Source organism: Salmo salar, chromosome 03 (assembly GCF_965601325.2).
Source record: "Salmo salar chromosome 03, fSalSal1, whole genome shotgun sequence".
In the NCBI taxonomy this organism is placed as follows: Eukaryota; Metazoa; Chordata; class Actinopteri; order Salmoniformes; family Salmonidae; genus Salmo; species Salmo salar.
This window is the reverse complement of record NC_138293.1, coordinates 32,435,805-32,463,196: the sequence shown is the minus strand read 5'-3', so window position 1 is coordinate 32,463,196 and position 27,392 is coordinate 32,435,805. Positions and strand designations below refer to the sequence as shown.

At 42.5% G+C, this 27,392-nt stretch overlaps 1 protein-coding gene across 1 annotated transcript; it reads left to right on the top strand.

The window, feature by feature from the left end:
* The first annotated feature begins 693 nt into the window (after window positions 1-693).
* LOC106599743 (uncharacterized) lies at window positions 694-26,686 on the top strand. The gene is made up of 14 exons (XM_014191043.3): window positions 694-2,328; window positions 5,863-5,959; window positions 6,444-6,996; window positions 7,211-7,545; window positions 8,092-8,197; window positions 9,335-9,428; window positions 9,728-9,837; window positions 12,759-12,900; window positions 13,046-13,116; window positions 13,255-13,383; window positions 13,466-13,618; window positions 20,517-20,595; window positions 24,299-24,356; window positions 24,666-26,686. Exons 1-13 carry the CDS (start codon window positions 1,732-1,734, stop codon window positions 24,353-24,355), a joined length of 2,523 nt encoding a protein of 840 aa, XP_014046518.3. The 5' UTR covers window positions 694-1,731; the 3' UTR covers window position 24,356; window positions 24,666-26,686.
* The last annotated feature ends 706 nt before the right edge of the window (window positions 26,687-27,392 follow it).

Below are 27,392 nucleotides of genomic sequence, written 5' to 3'. Positions count from 1 at the left end.
TAATGATGGACTTTCGTTTCTCTTTGCTTATTTGAGCTGTTGTTGCCATAATATGGACTTGGTCTTTTACCAAATAGGGCTATCTTCTGTATATTACCCCTACCTTGTCACAACACACCTGATTGGCTGAAATGCATTAAGAAGGAAAGAAATTTCACAAATGAACTTTTAACAAGGCACACCTGTTAATTGAAATTCATTCCAGGTGACTACCTCATGAAGCTGGTTGAGAAAATGCCAAGAGTGTGCAAAGCTGTCATCGAGGCAAAGGGTGGCTACATTGAAGAATCTGAACTATAACATATATTTTGATTTGTTTAACACATTTTTGGTTACTACATGATTCCATTTGTATTATTTCATAGTTTTGATGTCTTTACTAGAAAATAGTAAAAATAAAGAAAAACCTTTGAATGAGTAGGTGTACAAGGTTTTGACTGGTACTGTATGTCCCAGATGGACCACTGCATCAAGCATATGTTGATAGGCTTATTGGGTACACTGTTGAGGGTTCCAATTACAAAGCCCTAAGTAAAACAAATTGTAACTGACTTAACTGTCTATGAGTAGGCTAAGACCTGACTGGATGTTCTTGTGAGAGAGAGACACAGTATTAATCATGGCTGTCACCCCCTCTCCAATTTCAGCACAGAGGCTAAAGATCTTAAGTGCTTTCTCAGCCAGGGGACTACAGGCTACAATCTGAACCTGCCTTGATTTTCTCTTGCTCCCTCACTGGGTGGGTGCTCGTTACAGCTGTTTTGCAGCCAGCGAAGAGATTTCCATAGCAAAGTACATGACTGTCTTAAATACTGAAAATCAGGGCTCACATGCAAGTATTTTCCAGATGTTATTGCAACCATTATTTTTTAGGCTCTCCTAAACACTTCTAAGATGTGAATTGCTCCACCTGTCATTAATAAGGATCTTTTTTAAATGTTAAATTTTTTGCAAACACAGCTGTTCTTTGTGAGTGGATCTTTTGACAATTGTTTGATATTTTGAGTTGACCTAAAAATGTCCCCTACCGGTTATAAATAAAACTCGTCAGTGTCCCCCCTCCTTTCCCCTCCCCATCTGTGACACCTGTTCAGCCTAATCATTGTGAAACCACCAAGTCAGACTGAAAAGTCTACTAATTTACATGCAAATAAAGTAAAAGAAACCCAAAGCGTTTAGCATCATCCCAGACAACTTTCCACTTTGCCTCAGAGAGAGGGACTGTGTACACTGGCCATTTTGAAACTTGGTAGGCAGGCCAGCGACTGGTGACGGACCCCTGCCAGTCACAGCCAACCACAGCCCTCCGCCCCCATTGCTGGTCCCCTGCTGACATTGGCTGTTCTGTTTACATTTAGGGAGATCAGCTTATTCCATTCTAAATACCACCTCCAGTAGGGAGAAGTGCAGAGGTGTCAAACTGTGGGTGAGCGACATGGGGGCATAGGGACAATCTCACAGATTACAGTGACCGTTACTAGCTGTATCTTTCTGTTTTACTCTTCATGGATTTGAATTTTGTTCACTTGTTTATTTTTCATCGAGAAATTGGCATTTCATTCCAATTTCCGTCATTAGATCAGCTTGTCTGTACACTTGAAGATGAGCACAGAGGGATAAGGCTGGCTACATTTTCCCAAAAAGTTTCCCCGTCTGTCTCACGGACATTGGTCATCAACCTTTCCGTGACCCTTTTTCTGTTTCGATTGGGCATCCTAACATTATTCTATCATGAGTTCCAAGATAGTGAACTATAACTCAACCTCAAGAAAGCCAAGCATGATGGATAACGTAACCGATTGCAATGGTGCCGGCTTGGACCTCATTCAGAATCGCATTGAGACTCTGAACAGTAAGATGGACAAACTCATCAACATCCAGGAGAAGGTCCTCAACCGGCTGGATGGAATGTGCCAGAACATTGACAGTATAGAGAGGGACATGGAAACACTGAAGGTGGATAAGGAAGAGATCCATATCCCTGCCAGAGCCCGAACTCTACCACCGGCCCTGGCTCAAACCCAGGGCACGGGCATGGGGAGCGAAGTGAGAGAGATGTGTCAGGAGATGAGCTCCTTCATGACAGTGCTGGACCAGCGCTCGGAGAAGCAGGCTGAGAAGCTGGACGGAATGGAAAAGCTGGTACTCAGCATCCATCAGGTCATCAGATTCATTGGGGAGACGATGAAGAGCCCCCGGGTTATGGAGATGATGTTTATGGGTCCGGCAGCACGCAAGGCCTCCAAGTCAAAAGACCTCAAGATGGCTATTAAGAGGCAATCGTCTGGAGAAAAGAGCAAGAGCTCAGTTACTAAGAAGACCGACAAGGTGAGACTGGGAGTTCTAACTGCGCTAACCAAAAGAGGTGTGTTTTTGCAGGTCTATGTAGACTATATAAAGGTTGCTTTATTAAGGCACTTTATGTACTCAACTGAGCCCTGGATACGTTAATGTGAACTGCGTTCATATTTCTATAATGGATTGATGATATGGATGTGACGGCAACTTAGGTTAGATGAATTGCTGGGTTCATTGTTCCCTCATGACCTGCAAGTTACATGTCCTTAAAAAGATTTGCACAGTTGTATATAGGTTCGGAGATAGACATGGCGTTCCATGTTGTCATGTTTGGTTTATGATTTGATTTAGTTTTATGACTTGCCACTGCAGAGGAAAATGATCAGAGCAGCAAAGCTGACTAGTCAAGTGTTCTGTTTCCTAAGGAAGGATTGTGGCTTTGCTCATGCTACTTTTCCTCATTAAGTTCTGGAAGATGTGTCAAACCAATATGACTTATATAGCGATCTCCCCTGGTTTATAGTGATCTCCACTGGTTTTATAGTGCCATGCATACTAGGCCATACTATATGGAAGGCGCCAAAGCCTATACACAGTGGTAAAATTGGTGGGGAATTTTCCACCACTAGGCTTGTTACAATGACCGTATTACCAGCACACCGGCGGTCACGAGTTGTGATGGCAGTTTAATTCCACGTGACCGTTTAGTCATGGTAATTAGGCTTCTCCAAGCTCGGATTCAGGGCAACCCCCCCATGTACATTATTTACCTCCCGCCATAATAACAGTGTCATACAGCCATTGATCTAAATATCTGTACTTTACACTGTATGATACATTTCACAGAGATTGGCACTTCTTCAGATTTGAGTGGCTCAAAATAGGAAGAAGAGGATGGACCTGTATAGGGGAGAGTGTTTTTAATAGTGGAGTTGTTCTATATGGTTCTATTCTGTGTTTTTTGAAACTGCACTATCGGTTAGGGGCTCGTAAGTAAGCATTTCTCTGTAAGGTCTACACCTGTTGTATTCTGCGCATGTGACTAATACAATTTCATTTCATTTGAGTTGCTATATGCTGTAGGTGCTGTTTTCAGATTCATAGTATTGCTTGGGGATGGAGTGCTGGACCGGTAGAATGTATTTGCCTTTTTAACAGAAGCAGGCATGTGGCTTAAATAGGGTTCAAACTGGTTAAGGACTCATTGGCAACAGGTAGTGACAGGGGTGAGAGATAGCCTAGTGGTTAGAGCATTGAGAGGTCACTGGTTCAAATACCTGAGATGACAAGGTGAAAATCTGTTGATTTACCCTTGAACAAAGCACTTAACCCTAATTTGCTCCATTGATGCTGTACTACTATGGCTGAACCTAGCTGGTGTATGTGACAATAAATATATTTGTTAATCTTAGGGAAGTTAGTATAAGCATTTGGTTGACTAGATTTGGTACTGGACTGAATAGATAACAGAAAGAGAGGAATTTGAATCATACTGTCTACAGCACTGGGTTACACAATGTATGGCACCCAATTCCTCTGGGCTTAAGGGGCAGTCACTTCCTTCCAACTTCAACAAGCACTTGAAGTTGTTGATACAATGTGAACAGCAGTAACACGCGGAGGGTGGTCTTAGGCACAGACACTGAAAGTCAATGGGTAGAGTGTTTGGCATTAAAGCCTTAAGCGGGAGTTATAGGTACCCCATCACTCTCCATCACTGGCATTAGGGTGGAAGCCAGGCAGGTATCTGTTTTCATGCCCAGGGTCTATTAACTGCAGGATCCATTTTATTAAAAAAATCTAATCAAGCATAGACCAACTTATTTAGATGGTGAATGAGATACAGTGTAGTGTAAGAGTTTTCACATTTCATGGTGTAGAGTAGTGTAAAGTATATGAACTAGGAAATAAGGAAAGGGGTACTGTAAATAGGTACTGGTATCGGATCATTTTAATGTAGTCAGACCCTTATTTGGTTAGATAAGGGTCATTCCATTTCAACACAGTTCTAGCACAAAACAGACAAATTTGATACAGACATAACATTTTCAGCTTGATTTGAGGTTAGAACTCAAACAGCAACTCTAAGGTCATATAAGTCCTAACCTAACGTAGCAGGTGTAAAGAAACGTCTGAGCGGGGTCCCTACATCTGGTTTTCAGAGAACAAGGAGGCTAGGTTGAATATACTGTATCCCTGAAAACCAGATGTTTACGGTTTTTAACTCCATACGTTAGGGCAGCATCCAAACTTCTGTGATTGGCTATTGGCTACTGTATGACGCAGATCGCCAGGAATTCTCATTGTCATCAGAGCTTTCGTCAGGTTCTACCTTCAGCCTCTGGCCAGCTCCCATCAACTCCAAGGTATGAGATGTCTGTCCACCAGAGACATCTGTCACTTTAGCCCCCCCCCTCCCGGCACACACACACACACACACACACACACACACACACACACACACACACACACACACACACACACACACACACACACACACACACACACACACACACACACACACTGTACCCAACCCCCCCCCCCCCCCCCCCTATCCTTAGATTTGTCCTCCAGGAAGAAACACTGCTGTCACTGTGGAAACCCTATCCTCAAAATATCTTATCTGCCTTACTACTGAGCAGTGCTTATCTCACAACCAAGAACTAAGAGGCCCCCAAGGGTCATGCCTTGAGGCATTTTTTAAGATGTTGACCTGCTCATAAAAGGACTGGAGCGTTTTCTGTGGTACTAGTGAGCCCCGCCTTACCGAAGTCTGTTTGAGAAGACTTGTTTGGTTGGTTGCGAGAAATGTTTCCGCTCAGGGTCGGCATTGCATGCTATTACTCACTATGACAGGTGATATGCTATAAATTCACAGCCTAGTACATATGTAACACCCTATCCATTCATCTGCTGTGGGCAATCAACAGAATGCTTTGACTGAAACAAAGTTTGTCTTTATATTAATGCATATTAATGCAGTATCAGGGTGTTACCCTGAATAAAACAACTGATAAGGATAGGTTATATGTTTGACGGTCACTTTAATGTAATTCTTCCTTACTCTTTCATGTATTGTTTCCATTTTTCTTGTTCAGTTGTAACTTACCCCCCTCACCACCCCTCACCCTTCCTCCTTACCCTTCCTAACTGTGTCTTTATCCATCTCATGTTGCATGGCATTCACCATGTCCAACTAACATTGCCATGCTGTCTGTCTTCTTAACAGAAAACTACCTCTACTAAAGCCACTAAAGGTACTCAAGGGATGATAAACCCTGCATGTGAACGCAAACCCAGCACCCCGGAGACCACTCACAGTCACAAGGCAACAAAGCTCCAAAGAATTTCCTTGCAAACAGCAAACCCACCGGAAACTTTGTATGTGTTAAATTGCTCAAAGAAAACATGTTTTCATGACGTTTCTGAGCAGTAAATATTGTAATTGCATTCTGGTAGTGGTTTAAGGGAAATATACATACCTGACCTCATTTTAAAGAATGTTGACATGCAGACCAAATGCAGAGCGTGATGATCTTATATCACGTTCTTCCCTTCCTTTAGCCAAAAGATCACAAGAAGAAGGATGGGAAGGAGAAGTCGGGTCTGAGCCCGAAGGGTCTGAAAGCACAGAAAAAGAAGAAGCCCCCAGACACAGCAGGTGCTCACATCACAGCACATTCAAATGTGTCAACAATACATCACAGCCATACACCACTCACACACACAGTGACCTTTATTAGTCAAAACAACCTAAATCACACACAGCAGCACTCACAACATGTAACATGTGAGATGAAAACAACACCTGTTCTGAAAGCTTCGAGAGCTGGAGAGGAAAAATCGATACTTTCTTTTTAGCCAAAGGAAAGGGAACTGGCTAGTCACAACACTCTTCCTGTCAGACGTAAACAACAGTATTGTACTAACAAGTATATCATGACACAGAAACATCAAAGAGCTCCAAAGTTGAGACTGAAACATCAGACAACCACTTGCCGTCCTCTTAGGAGGGTACTAGGAGTGTGTTGACATTCTGAGGTATTGTGCAATTGTCTGATTAAAGTTACTAAAGTGACTTTCATGCAGGTAGTTGAATTCATTTTAACTGTATCCCCTCTGATGTTCTGTTTGTTCTTCTGCAGATACCATCTCCCTTAGGAAGCAGGTGTTGCTACTAGAGGAGGTTCAGAAGCTCAACAGGGAGAATGCAGAGAGATCATCATCATCATCATCAGGTCACCAGCAGCAGCAGCACCTCACCCCTGATGGCTTCCTGGACCTGGAGGCTGGAGCTGGAGGGACCTCAGAGGATTCCCTCAGCCCAAACCTGCTGGACTTTATCCTCGAGGGCCCCAAGGCCCCTGTGACTGAAGAGGAGTCATTGTCTGAGGAGGAGGCTGCAGGAGATGGACTAAAAATGGAAGAGAGGAAGGAGGAGGAGGTTGTAAAAAAGGAGGAGAAGGAACACCACCTTAATGAATCGAAGGAAGAGGAGAAAGAGGAGGAGCTGTTGAAAACCACAGAGAAGCCTGAGGAGGATAGAAGACTAGAAGAAAAGGAGGGGGAGAAGGAGAAAGAGGGGGACACTACACTCTCTAAAGGCCCATCAGAAGCTGTTGATATGTCAGTAAAGGATATCCCTTCTCTCCCAACCTCCCCTAAAGCTCCAGGAGACACTAACTCCATTCCCGAGAGGTACAGTATCTCCTCTACCCTCACTCTCTTCCTAATTCTTTCATTCTATGTATTTCTATCTTTCTCTCTCTTTGTCCCCCTTTCACACTATCTTACTCTACCTTTCTCTCACCCTACTTCAATAGTGCTTTATGTGCTGATCCCTCTCTTCCACGTATACACACATGCGAAACAACATTCTAAAACATTTCTAAAACATGTCTGTCTGTTCCAGCTGTGAAGACCACAACAAAAGTGCTTCCTCTCTGTCTCTGGAGGCAGCAAAACAGGACCAGATGGAGGAGGGCAGCACCAGGAGTAAGCGTCAGGTGATGGAGGAAGACCTGGGAGTAGAGGACCACAAGAAGAGTCGGGTAGAGGAAGGAGAGGAGGAGGAGAAGGAGGGGGAGAGGAAGGAGGAGGACGAAGCAGAGAGACCAGAGGATGAGGATGAGGGATGGGGCGTCTTCAAGGCAGACGGGGTGGATATCCGTGTGGAGCTGAAGAAGAGGCTGGGGAAAGATCAGGCCACAGAAGTCAAGCAGTCTACAGGGGAAATGTTCTTCATTGGTGAGGACCAGCATCTTTATGGGGTACCGTGGCTTTAAGTCTGGCGGAAAGGTGGTAAGTGGGTGGAATCTTAATTTGAAATGTGCACACGATTCCATAAATCACACATTGATCTCAGTGGAAGACTGGAATTACGCAAACACATCTTAGGATTCGGGCCTAATATGAAATCCAATAGATTGCTGATATGGTGGCAATTATCTCTTTCTGTAGAAAATATTCATAACCTTATTGGATTTGGATAGAAAAGCATGCTCTCTAGGAGTAGCAAAGTACGAGAGAACTGAAGTTTGCATAACCAACCTTGTATCTTCTGTCATGTTTACCACAGCGTGTGAGTAAGCACAGGGTGATAACTTGATTATGACAATCATGAGGTACCATTACAAGAGCACATGTTAACTAATTAACAATACAGCTTATATTTCCCCGCCATGCTACTGTTTGCCAGGGCTCACTTGATATCAATCTCAATGTGACTTCCCTGGTTAAATGAAGGATAAATAAATAAGAATATATTTTGATGTATTTCATACCTCCCTTTAGACAAAAGTCCTCCTCCACCAGCTCCATTCAACCACCGGATAGTGTCGGCCAAACCCAACCAGATCAACAACTTCTACACCATCAACAGAGTTGAGGTTCTAGGAGGGTAAGTGTTCCAATCCTGTTGCAATACATGAGGACTTGAACCAGGAGGTAAAAATGACTTTTCAACTGTTCATCTTCAAATTCAAGAATAATTGTATCCATGTGAAATAACACATGGGCGGCAGGTAGCCTAAGGTTTAGAGAGGCGAGCCAGCAACCGGAGGGTTACTAGTATCAAATCCTAGATGCCATTGTGTCCGTGAGCATTGTACTTAACCCCCCACAACAACAGCTCCCCGGGCGCCTAGTGTGGTAGCTGCTCAAACCTCTCCAAAAACCTATATGTATGTTCTGTATTTCTTTCAGACGGGTTGGGTTAAAAGCAGAAGTACATTTAATTAGTACCTTGAGTGCAATTGACAAATACAGTGATCTTATCTCTTATTTATTCCTGCAATGTTTCAACTAGTAATGTAAAATAGTGCCTGCTTAGGCTTATTGCTCCTCAGGGAGCACAGGCTATCAACGACTACTCTCCATCGCACTCTGTCCTGCATCATACTGAGTTATTACAAATTAGTCAATTCTCCAGTGGGTCTTTTGGAACTGAACCCACGGAAAAAAACACATCTAACCTAGATCAAAGACCGAGAGAGAGGAAGAGAGAGGTCCTCAACAAGTTGAGTTGTGTAACTCTCCTCTCTTCTCCTCTCCCCTGGTTCATAACTTCAACGTTATTATTACTCGAAGCCTTCAGGGTATGTGAAACCATACCTCCTCTGCCAGTTGGCAGCTAATCGCCAATCGCTAATCCAAATCTTCAAAGAGAGGCCTCTTACTCTCATTTATTGAAATAAAGGAGAAATCAATACAAAATACAATACCTTCACAAAATGATAATACTTTCCCGTATTGGAAGATATCTGATTTTGTAATTGAGGACATACTGATAAAATAGTTCTGATAGTTCAAGTTCTGACCGTGAGATCCCACTCAATTCAGGGGATGTATTATCTTGATGTGTAACATTCTAGGACTTGTGACTTACAGGTGATAGTTTTGGCAAGTCTTTCTGACCCCTGTCGAGGGAGTATGGTTGCGTTGAAACGTTCCCATTATAAATCATAAAACGACACAGACAGGTGTAACTCAGAAACTTTGAACTGAAGACACCTTACTTATCTTTGCTCTCTCTTAGGGGTCGTTTTGGCCAGGTGCACAAATGCATGGAAAACTGCTCAGGTCTCACCCTAGCTTCCAAAATCATCAAAGCCCGGAGTCAGAAAGAAAAGGTACAAAGTCAACATTTTTTTTTTACATGATTTGCATGCGTGTAAAAACCTTTACACATCCTTGTAGCTTCCTTGAAAACTGCATTTTGAATGCGGACCTACTTTGTTTTCTATTCAAAATGTGGAAGTAGACATCGGAACATAATGCTCTAAGGCCATTTCAGTCTACGTGGATGGGGGATATATTTCTTCAGATGTTCTTAATTTGACCCAGAAAAGAGAAGCCGTACATTGCCTGCTAGCTGTGAGTGAACATCTGACACGTCTCATTGTGTGGTTGGTGTGTGTTTGGCATGCAGGAGGTGGTCAAGAATGAGATCACGGTCATGAACCAGTTGGACCATGCCAACCTGATCCAGCTCTACGCCGCCTACGAGTCCAGGAATGATATCATCCTGGTGCTGGAATAGTACGTTCCCTCCACAGAATGAAATGGAACATTATCAGCATTATATTGAATCTCTATGGTTTACTACCTTGCTGTATGTTCCTTCTCATAATGTTTTCTCAACCCACATCTTTAAAGGACCAGTGCAGTCAAAAATGTGAATTGTCTGTGTTTTATATACATTTCTACACTATGAGGTTTGAATAATACCGTGAAATTGTGAAAATGATAATGCCCTTTTAGTGTAAGAGCTGTTTGAAAAGGCTGCCTGAAATTTCAGCCTGTTTTTGTGGGATGGAGTTTTGGACTGCCTGGTGACATCACCAGATGGTAAATTTGATTGATAGATATTATTTGACAGTTGGTCAGTTGGTTATTTGACAATTTCCATTAACATCCACCATTTTGTCTCTACCTGATAAATAGGATCTAACCTAGTCAATGGCCCTGCTGTTAAAACCAAAAGCATGATACTATGATCAACCTTGTCAAATGCCATCTGCAGATCCAGCATTACCGTTCCACAGAAATGTCCTGATAAAGTCAGTTGAAAACAATAGACTTGTCAGTGGAGTGGGACTTTCATAAACCAGACTGTAATTTGTATAAAATATTATTATTGATAGTATATTCATCTGTTAATAAATTACTTTTCCCAGCACTTTAGACACCACACTCAAAATAGATACAGGTCTATAGTTCCCATGTGTGTTTTGCTGCCCTTCTTGTGGATAGGATCACTCTATTACGTTTCCTATGCGTGGAAACTCTTCCCTGCTCAATAGAGATGTTGATTAAATGGGTGACAAAGTGGGCAATAAATTCAGCACCATATCTTAAAAACCTGTCAGGAATATTGTCGAGGCCTGTAGCTTTAGAGCAGTTTAGTTCAAACAGTCTCTTGACAACACAAGCCTGAGACACTGCTGTAAAGGAAAATGCATCAGCTCGTACAATCATTTTGGAGTAACGGCCTGGGTCCTGACCCTCCCCATACACTCCAGTACAACCAGGTATCCTCTAAATGAAATCTGAGGCAACTGTTGTGAAAAAGTTATTGAGATATTTTGCTGCCACTTCCTTGTCCACCGTAATTTGTCCTTTGACCTCAAGACCCAAGCTTTTGCAATTTGTTTCTGTTTATCACTATATGCCAACTGTTTTAGGGAATGCCACAACTTCCTAGGATTATTCCTTTTCTCACAAATGTTGCATTTAAAATATGATTTTTTTGGCATCTTCAATCATCTGACTATCTTTGTTCCTTAGGGTTCTGTGCCTAGGGAAAGCATCATCGTCTTTGCTTCTGTCATATTCTCAAAATGTGGTATTCCTTGATTTAATGGCCTCAAGGATTTCTTGATTCCTCCAGGGTTCAGTTTCTTTGTTTTCCATGGAGCCACTTTATCCACAATGCTTAAGAAACAGTTGAAACAGTCCCATGCTTTATCCATTCTAGACATATAAGTACCGGGTCCCAATTGACTTTACTCAAGTGATCAATAAATGCATCTTTGTTAAAATGTTTCAGAAATCTAACAATTATTGTATTGTGAAAGTTAAACAGTTAGTTTTCATTTTTTTCCTCACCACTCCGAGAAAGTCGTAGCAAAATTCTTGCTTGAGAAATTGCTCTTTGCCAAGAAGCAATTTTTTTAATTTTTTCATTACAACAATCACAGTAAGTTTACCCAGTTTGATAGTGACCCTGTAATGTACATTCATTGTACCCTTAGTTATAGGTACATAATTGTACCCTTCAGTGTTGGCTCGCTCGCCAATAAACAGCTCTTTTTGATTGCATCTTTTTGGTGAATGTCGGGAACCGAATTGAATCTGTGAAAGAGACGTTTATTTGGTTCCCTGATTTGCGTACTGCGACTACTGCTTTTTGAGCTCAAACAACGAATATCTGCAGATAATTTACAAGATAATTATCTGTAGATGGTGAATCTTCACTGCAGAAACCAAAAATAGTGGGGAGAGTCCGTCATTCTGGTCCACACCAGAAGTGCGTAAAAAATTAATAAAAGCGCATTTAACAATCTAACGGAATGGTAGACTACTTTTTGGGCTTTACATAAGAGATTTTTTAAAAAGTGCATGGTTGTAGGTAGATTTTTAAGCATTTTGAACGAAGAGCCATTTGGGAGACAAATCAGCTTCTCTTTTATGTGAACGGAGTATAATGAAACGGCTCATGGAACGACTCAGAATGCCCATCACATTAACCCTTTCAGTTCATACCTTAAAAGAGACTTATGATACACATTTTTATTTTTAGAGTACCACCACAGCGACAAAGCTGTTTGTTTCTTTTAAGTGGAAAACAATGTACCTCTTCTCTATACCAAGTCCCTCATGTGTACACGCCTCTCCGCCATCCCACTTCTGACACCAGTGTATCAAATTCGAAGGGTAGCCCCGACCGGGACTGGGTCAAGCCAACATATTAACCATTTTTCCAAGAGGTCCGTACCTCTTGACAAGGTCACTCAGTGTTGTGTTCAGGTTGCTATAATATCGATTACAGCTCTTTATGGTGACATGATCTTATGTAAGCCTTAATAAAGACTTCAGAACATGCAGCGGACATGCTCAAACTTTAACTAATATAACCATAGACCATAACCATAGGTACAACACTTCCACTCACAGGTGGGCAAAAATAACTAACTGAAAGCCATGCCTCCAGTAAGCTATGCCTCCAGTGATTGTACCTTTTTATATAAAAAATATTGGATACAAAAATGTACCATTAAACTAGATTATCTGCACATGTATCCTAAAAGGTACTGATCAGCACCATGTGAGATCATATGTGTACCTCTGAAGGTACATGCGTATTTTGATATTTTTGTACCCCAGAGAATAATACTGTACCCTAACCATACCCTTTTTTTCTGAGAGTGTACAATGGGTTTTTGTGTGTGTGATCGCAGTGTGGATGGTGGGGAGCTCTTTGACCGGATCATTGACGAGAACTACACTCTGATGGAGCTGGACACGGTCATGTTCATCAGGGAGATCTGTGAGGGCCTGCAGCACATGCACAAGATGTACATCCTCCATCTGGACCTCAAGGTAAACAACCACACTGTATTTGACAGGGGCAGTGATGTTATTGAGAGCATGGCAATACACAGATTGTGCACAACAGATAACCACTTGTCTACCTGTGTCTGATATTTTTTCACCTTGAAGCATTTCCTTTCTTGTTGTCTTTCAGCCGGAGAATATTCTATGTGTGAGCAGAGTCACAAATAAAATCAAGATCATTGACTTTGGACTTGCCAGAAAGTAGGTTTCAAATTCACATTTATCTTTGTTTCATTCATATAATTTTTTAGATGATATGATGTATCACTGCATGCAGTATTATAATATTGTATTTGTATTGATAGATTCCTATTCAAAATGAACATGTATTCCTCCCAGATACAAGCCCAGAGAGAAGTTGCGAGTGAATTTCGGCACCCCAGAGTTCCTGGCCCCAGAAGTTGTCAACTATGACTATGTGTCATTCAACACCGACATGTGGAGTCTGGGAGTCATTACATATATGCTGTAAGCACACACACACAGACAGACACAGACACACACACAGACACACACACACACACTGAAGGCTCTTCCTCTCCTTCAACAGTCTCAGCGGTCTGTGTCCTTTCCTGGGTGACAATAACCCTGAGACTCTGAACAACATCCTTGCCTGCCAGTGGAACTTTGACGAGGAAGAATTTACAGACATCTCAGAGGAAGCCAAAGACTTCATCTCTAAACTACTCATCGTCAATAAAAGGTATCATACATCCAGGGGTGAAAGTAGATTTAATTTCTTCCCGGTACGGGACCTCCTATATGTGCACGCACATGCACCCAAAACATTTATGGGCCTAGAGTGGCTCTGGACGTTCTGCTGCACCGAGACAAAAAATTGCCACAGCCCCTCCTATCCTTGCATTAACTAGAATACTGTACAGCAAGGGTTGGCAATAGGTTTGGCCTTGGACTAATTTTCTTCTCAGCTAATAGCCGGTAGAACAGAACATAATAGCAGGCCAATTCATAGGCCTATGCTACAAATTAAACAAAATGTTTAACACATCTGGTTAGTAGCTATATAATCAGTTCAATGTCAATAACGTATCCTAATATTTTCACTCTGATTAGACTTTTAAAATCACCAATGTCTCTTTTAAATTCGTTTTTATATTTATTTGTGCGTTGATTAGGGAAAAACAGCTTGCAATCAAGAGAAAAAGTCTCAAGAAAGGTGGATAATAAATAGAAGTTTCAGGTAAGAATGGACAGAGAAATAGGCATTCTTATCATATTTCTCCATTGTCAAACCAGAGTGTCTTGTTGGCAACAAAACGGTTGATTTTTGCAAATAGTTAAATATTAGACATCCGTATGAATCTAAGAATGGCACTTGCAAAAGTCACCTTTCCACCCAGACAAAGACTCAACCGAGGCAGTAAATCTCAAGCTTCAACTGCTGGCTACTCATCCGTTGCAAACTTCTTCGGGATCGGTGTCCCTTCCACGGGACGGTTGAGCTAACGTAGGCTAATGCGATTAGCATGAGGTTGTAAGTAACAAGAACATTTCCCAGGACATAGACATATCTGATATTGGCAGAAAGCTTCAATTATTGTTAATCGAACTGCACTGTCCAATTTACAGTAACTATTACAGTGAAATAATACCATGCTATTGTTTGAGGAGAGTGAACAATTTTGAACATGAAAAGTTATTAATAAACAAATTAGGCACATTTGGGCAGTCTTGAAACATTGTTTTTAACAGAAATACAATGGTTCATTGGATCAGTCTAAAACGTTGCACATACACTGCTGCCATCTAGTGGACAAAATCGAAATTGCACCTGGGCTGGAATAATACATTTTGGCCTTTCTCTTGCATTTCAAAGATGATGGTACAAAAAAATACAAAAGAACGGTTGGTTTTTCCTTTGTATTATCTTTTACCAGATCTATTGTGTTATATTCTCCTACATTCCTTTCACATTTCCACAACCTTCAACGTGTTTCCTTTCAAATAGTACCAAGAATATGCATATCCTTGCTTCAGGGCCTGAGCTACAGGCAGTTAGATTTGGGTATGTCATTTTAAGCGAAAATTTAAAAAAAGGGGAGGATCCTTTTAACCCAACAACAGAAGCGCTTCCCTAAAGCTGCTAGGGTTTAAACATCTCTTTTCCGACAGTGAAAGGCTCAAATAATAGGGACAGAATAGCAGAGTAAATGTTTTGTCTCCTCGAATATTGAATGCCACAGCTCAGCTTCAGAATGTCATCACAGTCACGTCTTTTGTGGGCATTTTAAAGCTTGTTTCTAGAATAAGGCATCATGGAGTTGTTATAGAACGCTTTATATTATCTGGATACTTTTTATTTATTTATTTCCAAATATAAAGCTAACAATAGGTATCCTTTTTGACCTTTTTGTTAACAAAGGGTATGGCATACAGTGCCTTGCAAAAGTATTTACACCCCTTGGCGTTTTTCCTATTTTGTTGCATTAAAACCTGTAATTTAAATAGATTTTTATTTGGATTTCATGTAATGGACATACACAAAATAGTCAAAATTGGTGAAGTGAAATGAAAAAAATTACTTGTTTCAAAATTTTCAAAAAAACTTACAACCGAAAAGTGGTGTGTGCATATGTATTCACCAACTTTGCTATGAAGCCCCTAAATAAGATCTGGTGCAAACAATTACCTTCAGAAGTCACATAATTAGTTAGATTGCACACAGGGGGACTTTATTTTAGGGGGACTTTATTTTTCACATGATCTGTTATGTGATCTTAGAATATATACACATGTTCTGAAAGGCCCCAGAGTCCGCAACACCACTAAGCAAGGGGTCCACCAAGCAAGCGGCACCATGAAGACCAAGGAGCTCTCCAAACAGGTCAGGGACAAATTTGTGGAGAAGTACAGATCAGGGTTGGGTTATAAAAAAGTATCCAAAACTTCCCACAGCATCCCACAGAGCACCATTAAAACCATTTAAAAATGGAAAGAATATGGCACCACAACAAACCTGCCAAGAGAGGGCCGCCCACCAAAACTCACGGAACAGGCAAGGAGGGCATTAATCAGAGAGGCAACAAAGAGACCAAAGATAACCCTGAAGGAGCTGCAAATCTCCACAGCGGAGATTGGAGTATCTGTCCATACGACCACGCAGCGTGTTGAGTGCTCATCTTCTTTTATTTATGTATAAAGTGAACACTTAAACAAAATAACAATCGACAGTTCCGTAAGGTGACATAGACTATACGAAAAGCAACCACCCACAAACCCAAAGGAAAAAACAGGCTGCCCAAGTATGGCTTCCAATCAGAGACAACGAAAGACACCTGCCTCTGATTGGAAACCATACTCGGCCACACATAGAAAATGAAAACTAGAACAAATCCCCATGAAACAAACCAACCCCAAAACACACCAAAACAACACCCCCTGCCACGCCCTGACCATACTACAATGACAAATGACCCCTTTTACTGGTCAGGACGTGACAGTACCCCCCCCCCCCCCCCCCCCGAAGATGCAGACCCCGACTGCACCTCAAAACAAAAAACAACCCCAACCCTAAAGGGAGGGAAGGGAGGGTGGCCACCGTCAACGACGGTTCCTGTGCTACACCCCCCCTTCGCCAATCCTCTCACTACTACGGAGGTGGCTCTGGTTCTGGGCGTAGCTCCCGTTCTGAAGACTCTGGGCTGCAGACCACCGCTGAAGGCTCTTGGCTGCAGACCACTGCTGAAGGCTCTTGGCTGCAGACCACCGCTGAAGGCTCTGGGTTGCAGACCACCGCTGAAGGCTCTGGGCTGCCGACCACCGCTGAAGGCTCCGGGCTGCCGACCACCGCTGAAGGCTCCGGGTTGCAGACCACCACTGGAGGCTCCGGACTGGGAGGCGTCGCTGGAGGCCCCGGGCTGAGAGGCGTCGCTGGAGGCCCCGGGCTGAGGGGCGTCGCTGGAGGCCCCGGGCTGAGGGGCGTCGCTGGAGGCCCCGGGCTGAGGGGCGTCGCTGGAGGCCCCGGGCTGAGGGGCGTCGCTGGAGGCCCCGGGCTGAGGAGCGTCGCTGGAGGCCCCGGGCTGAGGAGCGTCGCTGGAGGCCCCTGACTGAGGAGCGTCGCTGGAGGCTCCGGGCTGAGGAGCGTCGCTGGAGGCTCCTGACTGAGGAGCGTCGCTAGAGGCTCCTGGCTGAGGAGCGTCGCTGGAGGCTCCGGGCTGAGGAGCGTCCCTGGAGGCTCCTGACTGAGGAGCGTCCCTGGAGGCTCCGGGCTGAGAAGCGTCGCTGGAGGCTCCGGGCTGAGAAGCGTCGCTGGAGGCTCCGGGCTGAGGAGCGTCGCTGGAGGCTCCTGACTGGGGAGCGTCGCTGGAGGCTCCTGACTGGGGAGCGTCGCTGGAGGCCTCCAGCGTGGAGCTGGTACTGGTCTCCCCGGACTGGGGAGACTTACACTGGGCCGTGGAGGCACACCGGAGGTCTGGAGCTCAGGGCTGGCACACCCCGTCCTGGCTGAATGGTCACTGTAGCCCGGCACGGGCGGAGCACTGGCACAGGGCGAACTGGGCTGTGCTGGAGAGTGAGGGCTGCCGTGCGTAGAGCAGGCGCAGGGTAAGCTGGACCGAGGAGACGCACTGGCGGCCAGATGTGCTGAGCAGGCACACTCCTTCCTGGCTGAGTGCCAACTCTAGCACGGCAACGCTGCGGAGCCCATACCGACCGAACCGGACTGTGCGTGCGGATGGGCGAGATAGTGCGCATCGCTCGCCCCTCTGCCTGCCTGCTCAGTCGTGCCCTCTCCGCCAGTACCTCCTTCCGGAATCTCGCGTCAAGCTCCGTGCTTGACTCCATGACTGGCACCGGTTTGCTCCACGGCTCTCTCCTGTACGCCCGGGAAGTTAGGTCAGGGCTCCCCTGTATGTCCGTATGTCCCCCCATTTCTTTGGGGGGGGGGGGGGGGGGGGCTGCCTCTCAGCCTTCTCCTGACGTTCCAGCCATTCCTCCCAGTAACGCCGCTCCGCCTTCGCTGCCTCTATCTCCTCCAGCGGGCGGCGATACTCTCCAGGTTGCCTCCAGGGTCCTTTCCCGTCCAGGATTTCCTCCCAGGTCCAGGACTCCAGATACCTCTCCTGTTGCTCCCTTCCACGCTGCTTGATCCTTCGTCGGTGGGTGGTTCTGTCACAACTGTCAGAAGGAGCGGACCAAAACACAGCGTGTTGAGTGCTCATCTTATTTTATTTACGTATAAAGTGAACACTTAAACAAAATAACAAAATGACAATCGACAGTTCCGTAAGGTAACATAGAGTATACGAAAAACAACCACCCACAAACCCAAAGGAAAAAACAGGCTGCCTAAGTATGGCTTCCAATCAGAGACAACGAAAGACACCTGCCTCTGATTGGAAACCATACTCGGCCACACATAGAAAATGAACATAGAAAATTAAAACTAGAACAAATCCCCATGAAACAAACCAACCCCAAAACACACCAAAACAACACCCCCTGCCACGCCCTGACCGTACTACAATGACAAATGACCCCTTTTACTGGTCAGGATGTGACAGGACCAGCTTAAGCCGTACACTCCACAGAGCTGGGCTTTACGGAAGAGTGGCCAAAAAAAGCCATTGCTTAAAGAAAAAAACAAGCAAACAATAAGGCATGTGGGAGACTCCCCAAACATATGGAAGAAGGCACTCTGGTCAGATGAGGCTAAAATTGAGCTTTTTGGCCATCATGGAAAACGCTATGTCTGGCGCAAACCCAACACCTCTCATCACCCGAGAACACCTTCACCACAGTGAAGCATGGTGGTGGCAGCATCATGCTGTGGGGATGTTTTTCATCGGCAGGGACTGGGAAACTGGTTAGAATTGAAGGAATGATGGATGCGCTAAATGCAGGGAAATTCTTGAGGGAAACCTGTTTCAGTCTTTCAGAGATTTGAGACTGGGACGGAGGTTCACCTTCCAGCAGGACAATGGCCCTAAGCATACTGCTAAAGCAACACTTCAGTGGTTTAAGGGGAAACATTTAAATGTCCTGGAATGGCCTAGTCAAAGCCCAGACCTCAATCCAATTGAGAATCTGTGGTATGACTTAAAGATTGCTGTACACCAGCGGAACCCATCCAATTTGAAGGAGCTGGAGCAGTTTTGCCTTGAAGAATGGGCAAAAATCCCAGTGGCTAGATGTGCCAAGCTTATAGAGACATACCCCAAGAGACTTGCAGCTGTAATTGCTGCAAAAGGTGGCTCTACAAAGTATTGACTTTGGGGGGGGTGAATAGTTATGCACGCTCAAGTTTTCCGTTTTTTTTGTCTTATTTCTTGTTTGTTTCACGATTAAAAATATTTTGTATCTTCAAAGTGGTAGGCGTGTTGTCTAAATCTAATTATACAACCCCCCCCCCAAAAAAAAAAATCCATTATAATTCAAACAGGAAAAATGCCAAGTGGGGTGAATACTTTCGCAAGCCTCTGTACCCTCACTAAATTCAAGCCCTGGTTTGAACCAAACCCACCAAGCCATTCCCAGACATGGAGGTATTTAAGAAATGCATGGTGACAGTATTGGAGGATTTGGCTATACCAATAATCTAAGGGCAGCTTAATTGCGTCTGTCAAACAGGTAGGCTTACCTCTTTTTTTTATAGGAAAATAGACTCTAGCAAAGTCCTATTGCTGTTAGTGAAGTCGAATTAAATGAAGACAATTGTTGAAATGATTTACTTTCATCTCCGTTTGCTGTCCACCTCTGTTTGATTATGTCGCAGCCAATCCAAAGCGCTGATGTCTGCCGACTTGCCTTTTTCTTTGACTTCCTCATTAACGAGTTTATGATTTAAACAGTGTCTGTCTCATGACATTGTTATATATTTGGTCTCCAGTCTATGAGCTACAGAAAAACCACATAGGCTACTACTCTTTCTACCGTAGGCTACATCACTTATGTTAAATTAATCTGATGGAGCGTTGGTGGAGCACCGCAGCGCTGCGTCTTTCCAACAGCACCCTGGAGAGGCACGCTGGGCATGGACAAAGTGGACACTGATTATCATGGGGCGGCATCAGCGCTCACCTAAATAGCCCTCATGCCACTGGGTGAAAGTTATCATTGTTTTTAGACGGAATAATGTGAGGTGTTATGTGTTGTTGGAGGTGCGTCTTGGTCAGTTTAGCTCGGAAAAGGCCTCCCTCGTCAAACTGCCACTCTAGGAGGCTGCCTAATCCTACCTAATGGGCGGGCCGGCCGTGTGGACCTAATCATAGAATAACATTTAGAATCCCTATAACTTCTATAGCATCTCTATGGTCCTAATTATAATGATTTTTCATTTAACTTTGAAAAACGTATTAGCTTGTATTGTGGCATAAACCCAACCAGTCATGATGTTTTCATCTGCTTGTCAAACAATCACTTCAAAAGGCTTACAGTATTTATTTTGCCAGGACGCCGTACCGGGCCACCTTACTTTCTCCCCTGCATACATCCGCCGTAATCCAGAATATATTGCTTAACATATAAAGTATATTTTGCAATATACTAAAATATATCTCTAAGGGGAATGTCTGCCAAGAGACAGAGCTTTACATCTGTTTATACATTTATCTCACTGTTTGTGTATGTGTGTTATTGTGCAGTTGGAGGATAGGTGCCTCTGAAGCATTGAGGCATCCTTGGCTCTCTGACCCAGTCCTCCATCACCGACTTCATGAAAAGGTACAGGACACCTACTCACTCCTTATAGAGAACAATAGTATTGCCCTTTTATTTCTGCACGCTTACAGGGTCCTACACACTCACTCCATCTTCTGCTCACTCATACATAATATGCACATACATTTATACTGACTCTACACACACGCACACCCACTCACATACAGTGCATTCGGAAAGTGTTCAGAACCCTTGACACATTTTGTTAGGTTACAGCCTTATTCTAAAATTGATAACATTATTTTTCCACCTCATCAATATATAAAACAATACCCTATAATGACAAAGAAAAAGCAGGTTTTTAGATATTTTTGCTAATTTATTACAAATAAAAAATGAAAATATGATATTTACTTACGTAAGTATTCAGACACTTTACTCACTACCTTGTTGAAGCACCTTTGGCAGAGATTACAGCCTCGAGTATTCTTGAGTATGACACTACAAGCTTGGCACACCTGTATTTATGGGGCGGCAGGCAGCCTAGTGGTTAGAGCGTTGGACTAGTCACCGAAAGGTTGCAAGTTTGAATCCCTGAGCTGAAAAGGTAAAAATCTGTCGTTCTGCCCCTGAACAAGGCAGTTAACCCACTGTTCCTAGGCCGTCATTGAAAATAAGAATTTGTTCTTAACTGACTTGCCTAGTTAAATAAAGGTACAAAAAGAAACATTTGGGGAGTTTCTCCCATTCTTCTCTGTAGATCCACTCAAGCTCTGTCAGGTTGGATGGGGAGTGTTGCTCCACAGCTATTTTCAAGTCTCTCCAGAGATGTTCGATCGGGTTCAAGTACGGGCTCTGGCTGGGCCACTCAAGGACATTCAGAGACCTCTCCCAAAGCCACTCCTGCGTTGTCCTGGCTAGGGTTGTTGTCCTGTTGGAAGGGTAACCTTCGCCCCAGTCTGAGGTCCTGAGTGCTCTGGAGCAGATTTTCATCAAGGATCTCTCCATTCATCTTTCCCTCGATCCTGATCAATCTCCCAGTCCCTGCTGCTGAAAAACACCCCCACAGAATGATGCTGCCACCACAATGCTTTACTGTAGGGATGGTGCCAGGTTTCCTCCAGACGTGGCGTTTGGCATTCAGGCCAAAGAGTTGAATCTTGATTTCATCTGACCAGAGAATTCTGTTTCTCATGGTCTGAGAGTCTTCAGGTGCCTTTTGGCAAACTCCAAGGGGGCTGTCATGTGCCTTTTACTGAGGACTGGCTTCTGTCTTGCCACTCTACCATAAAGGCCTGATTGGTGGAGTGCTGCAGAGATGGTTGTCCATCTGGAAGGTTCTCCCATCTCCACAGAGGAACTCTGGAGCTCTGTCAGAGTGACCATCGGGTTCTAGGTCACCTCCCTGATCAAGGCCCTTCTCCCCTGATTGCTCAGTTTGGCCTGGCCAGGCCAGCTCTAGGAAGAGTCTTGGTGGTTCCAAACTTCTTTCATTTAAGAATGATGGAGGCCACTGTGTTCTTGGGGACCTTCAATGCTACAGACATTCTTTGGTACCCTTCCCCAGATCTGTACCTCGACACAATCCTGTCTCGGAGCGCTACGGACAATTCCTAAGACCTCATTGCTTGGTTTTTGCTCCGGCATGCACTGTCAACTGTGGGACCTTATATAGACGGGTGTGTGCCTTTCCAAATCATGTCCAATCAATTGAATTTACCACAGGTGGACTCTAATCAAGATGTAGAAACATCTCAAGGATGATCAATGGAAACAGGATGCACCAGAGCTCAATTCGAGACTCATAACAAAGGGTCTGAATACTTATGTAAATAAGTAATTTAAGGTTTTTAAATATATTTGCAAGAGTTTCTAAAAACCTGTTTTCACTTTGTAATTATGGGGCATTGTATGTAGATTGCTGAGATGTTTTATTTCTTTAATCCATTTTAGAAGAAGGCTGTAACGTAACAAAATGTGGACCAAGTCAAGGGGTCTGAATACTTTCCGAAGGCACTGTACAAGCTGCTTCTACTCTTTTTATCTTATATCCTGTTGCCTAGTCCTTACCCATATAGATATCTACCTCCATCACTCCAGTATCCCTGCACATTGTAAATATGGTATTGGAACTGTCCCTGTATATCAGGGGTCGGCAACCTTTTTTTGTTTGGAATGCCAATTTACTATTTATCTTACCATTTCTAGCGATCTGCGTGCCAGTAATGATTTTCATATGTGCATTACAACTAATTGTGTCTATTGAATATCTATCAAAGTATGAATTCCATAGCTCGCTAAACAGAGGCGCTTTCCATTAGTACCGCAGGCTTGATTTTGGAACACAGATTATCTTGGTGAATGATACAGTGACATTTAAAACGGGGTGGCCAATCTTATCTTCAGTCAGCTTTCCGAATCCTTTGTTTCCCCACCATAGCGGGGTGTAATAGTGATTATGTTTTTGATATCGACACCTCTCTCCTCAAAATGATCTGTGAAGGCTTTTGCTACGTCTTCCACCTTTGTTTGAATGTTAAATGACGATACAGAGGCATTGATGCAAGTAACCAGTCTTGTTCAGTATATTGCAATACATCCGGGTATTTCAAGCACACCGGTAAAAAACACTGGAGTTGCAGTAATTAACATTTACCAACAGATGGCATCACTGTGCCATCTTACACCCATAACAACCTTTAGTAGTACCATGCATGGGTTATAGACAAAGCAGCTCCTCGCGTACCTGCTCTGAGTCACAGTATCTTGCAACAACTGCCAGACGTGGAATGTCATTCACATCCAAACTCTCATCAAAGAGCCACACAGGTGCATCTTTTGACGCTACAGTTTGCTGCTCCTATACATTTTCAACCATCTCGGTAACGTGCCTTTCAACAGTTCTGGCAGACACAGGCATGTATTTTATCTTCGAGATGACTGTGTCTTTTGATTCCTTCAGCCTTGTCCTCCTCACCCTTCAAGTTTTTTCTCACGTCTCGTTCCAAAATGATGCCGCACACTTGATGTCCGACAAACAACAGCTTTACAACAAAGAGAGCAAATAGACCGGTGCATCAGTAAAACGAATCATTATTCATTTGTCCAAGGGGCAATAAATGAGTGGACACCTGCCTTATTTTTCTTTGCTGATGACATTTTGCGCCCTGAACTTTTTAAATAACAAAAGAAGGCTTGCTAGCTGCTAGCCATGTGAAAACGAATCTCTCATCTTCAGTGCTGCCTTGGTTTTGAATTTTGCGGGAGAGGTGAGGTGGGTTGTCTTGCACTGAACTAATAATATGAAACTCCTGCAAAATCATGAAAGCCCATTGGCTAATCAGGCTTGACATACCTTGGAAACTACGACATTGCAGTGAATACCAACGCAATTTTGAAATAAATGTATCGAAGGCTGACACACGTGCTTTAGGTTGCCGACCCCTGCTGTATATAGTATGCTTACGCATTGTGTTCTTCATATTTCTTATTTCTCGTGTGTTTATTTTTTTCTGGAATTGCGTTGTTATTGATTATTGCATTGTTGTGATTTTGAGTTTGCAAGAAATGCATTTCACCGTAACTTGTGCATGTGACATTCAAACTTGAAACAGCTTGCTACTATAGAGAATATCACTATATTATGAAGTGGTGTAGTTCTATTTTTAAAACAGCCACTGATTGGTTTGCTGAGGATAGGAAGTGTTTTGGTTTCTTATTGTTACCGATTATTGACTTAACTTTGTGTTTTGCCTCTGTTTTATAGAAGAACATGTGTAACTGCTCACGGCGATCTTCATGCGTACCCATTACAGATAGTTGAGGTAAGTCTCTAAACCTTCCTCATCGCAAATTGTATCTACTTCCTACTGCATATTTTTCTACATTTGTGTAAACACCCTACACAGTTTAATGGAATATTTTCCCCCAAATGCACATGTTACGTCTCAAATCAGGATTAAGCTCTCAATCTCAACAATAAAAGTAATGTCCTCATAGAAACCACCAGGGGGAAGCATTTTCTCAATATTTGTGCATAAAGGCAGTAAGAAATTCAGATTAGAGGGATATAGTCCAAAAATGTTGACATTGCTGAAACTTAACTGTTTCCCATCCCATTATGTTTTGAGCAGCATGATGACTAGACGGCGCCAGCTGTGGCCACCTGGACCAAGCCTGCTGTGCACCTGCATATTTACCAGCACTTACCTGTCTGTGCACCTGTAGAACTACAGCTGTAGAATTACTGGAGCTTACCTGCCTGTATACCTGTAGAACGACAACATACAGAACAACAACCTGTAGAACTACACCTGTAGAACTACCGTAGCTGGACGATACATGTTACCTGAACAACTGTTAGCTCACTGGATATGCTGTTTTGTTGGTTTTAGTACACATGTCCAAGGATAGGTCAAAAATTTGACAAAATGAAGGAATTGGTTTTAGTGGAAACATTAGCTCACAGTTATACTGTACTTTTTGAATGTGTTGTCATGTACTGTAAAAGTGCTATTTCAGTGTGATGCCAAAGCTTAGAAGACTGGAGGGTGTAGTGAAAGATAGTATGCTAGGGACAGTATGTATTTCATCTGCAATGCAAGATTAGTAGGACATAACACCAAACTCTAACCTAGTATCTTGTAAATACTTCGGGGTTTTGACTTTGTCAGACAAACTAGATTCCAGATAAAAAATGTTTACTTTTAGCCAAAGTTCGTTTGTTTCCCTGTCGTACTGTTTTGCTGTTCTCTTCCCTCATATGTGAATCCATTTGGATTTGCTGTATTTCCATATCAGTTATCCACAATGCATCTCAGTGTTTATGCTGCGATGCTGCTCTCCATTTCATTTTCTGTTAATGTAAAAGAGTTCCATGTTGAGTACTGTACCACACTTTTCCTCTGACTGTGTGTATTTATCAAACCGAAGGATTTTTAAGTTGACTGATAGATAGACAAATGTCATGTGTTTGTTGTTTGTTTTGTGCTCTCTTGATATTGGGTGTAAATAGATAAAATATGTAGATGTTTGCTTAAATCCTTTAATGCAGACCTGGAGTACTTAGTAATGAGTCTGGCAAAGCATTGTTATCCTGTTTTCATTTTCTTCAAATCATTCAATCCATTATAGAATTATAGAATATCAATTGCTGTTGATATTCTATATTGTATTTTGGAAAAATATGTACTTTCACTAAAGAAAATGGAAATTGTTGCGCAGGAATATTTGTTACAAGATGATTGGCCTCCCAGATTTAGGGGCTGCATCTAAGGGTTAAGTTGCAGAGATGACTCATTTTGATTTCACACAAACAGAACAAAAAAGGCCTAAATTCAAGCAAGGAAATTAATACATTAAATCTAAAATAATCTGACAATGTTCGGGACGTTTATCCATGTTCTAGTATATTTGTAAATCTACAGTATGAAAAGGGTTGAATGGATCTTGTCTGGTCAGTTTTCATAAGCTCTAGGATGTGCACTTTATATTGTTATTTGTTTAAATCAGATGAATTTATCAAAACTAATCCTAGCAGAAAATACCATGTTAGAAATTTTGTGCCTGTAGTCATACCCTGCATTATTTCATTATATTTTGTTTGTGTGTGTGTGTGTGTGTATATATATATATATATATATATATAACAGTTTTACTTTATATTCAAATAATTGAAGTCTTATCAGTATTTTCTTTGGGAAAAAAAATATTTTGCCTTTGTTACTTTTTATTTAATGAAAGCATGCTTTTTTCTTTCATGTGCTCAGTAAAACCAATTATAGTACATACATGACACATTATACATAATTATTTCAATGTGTAGGGTTGTGCATAAATGTTTGCATTTCTGCTATTGTTATTTGTTCAAACTTTTTCTCAATGGTTGTTCACATGTTATCATACTGTAATTAAAAATAAAACTACTTTATTACCTTCCATGAAGGTTGGCTATTGGAAAGTATCCTAGCTATTAGAATTAAATATGGCTAGTATTTGATATTTGACTCTTTTTATAATTTCCTCTATGGTGTATATCTATCTTAGATTTACAGTTGTATAAACAGTAAAACTGCTGTCTTTTTAAGTCCGTTGAACATTGATTGTCATTGTTTTTGAAGGATAGAGTACAATAAAAAACACAATGATAATCTGATCTCAGCAATGGAGTGAAACACATTTTGAATTCAATGTGTCTTTTGAAGTTTTGGAGCATTAAAACTGAAATAAATATTACAGAGAAAGAAAAAACACCATTATTATAATTTAAGTTTTGTATTTTTGTATTTAACCTTTATTTAACTAGGCAAGTCAGTTAAGGACAAATTCTTATTTACAATGAAGGCCTACATTATCACGTGTCTTTTCATTGAAATTCTCTTTAAAACGTATTCAAATTGTGTTGTATTTCCAACATTAAGTAAGAACAAATATTTAGTTCTGAGTTTCTGTCAATCACAGTGTTGGTGTTTTGTTGGGTTCCTGACTGTAGCTCCTGTAGCTTCGAGGCTCAACCAATCCCAATGGGTTTCAAATTCTATTGACAACATGTGTCCAGCAGAGGGCAGTAAAACTTGGAAAGAAATCCGTAGCCTACTCAGGATTTCAATGTAGATATACATTGAGAGCACAAAACATTAGGAACACCTGCTGTTTCCATGACAAATTGCCCAGGTGAATCCAGGTGAAAGCTATGATCCCTTGTTGATGTCACTTTTTAAATCCACTTCAATCAGTGTAGATAAAGTGGACGAGACAGGGTAAAGAAGGATTTTTAAGCCTTGAGACAAGTGAGACTTGGAATGTGAATGTGTGCCGTTTCAGCGGGTAAAGACAAAAGATTTAGGTGCGTTTTATACGGG

Bases quoted from the DNA above. Each gene is read 5' to 3' on its own strand.
- LOC106599743 (XM_014191043.3), top strand. From the start codon at position 1,732: ATGAGTTCCAAGATAGTGAACTATAACTCAACCTCAAGAAAGCCAAGC. The intron at 7,546-8,091 runs GTGAGGACCAGC...ACCTCCCTTTAG, and splicing joins AGGGGAAATGTTCTTCATTG to ACAAAAGTCCTCCTCCACCA. The intron at 9,838-12,758 runs GTACGTTCCCTC...GTGTGATCGCAG, and splicing joins ATCATCCTGGTGCTGGAATA to TGTGGATGGTGGGGAGCTCT.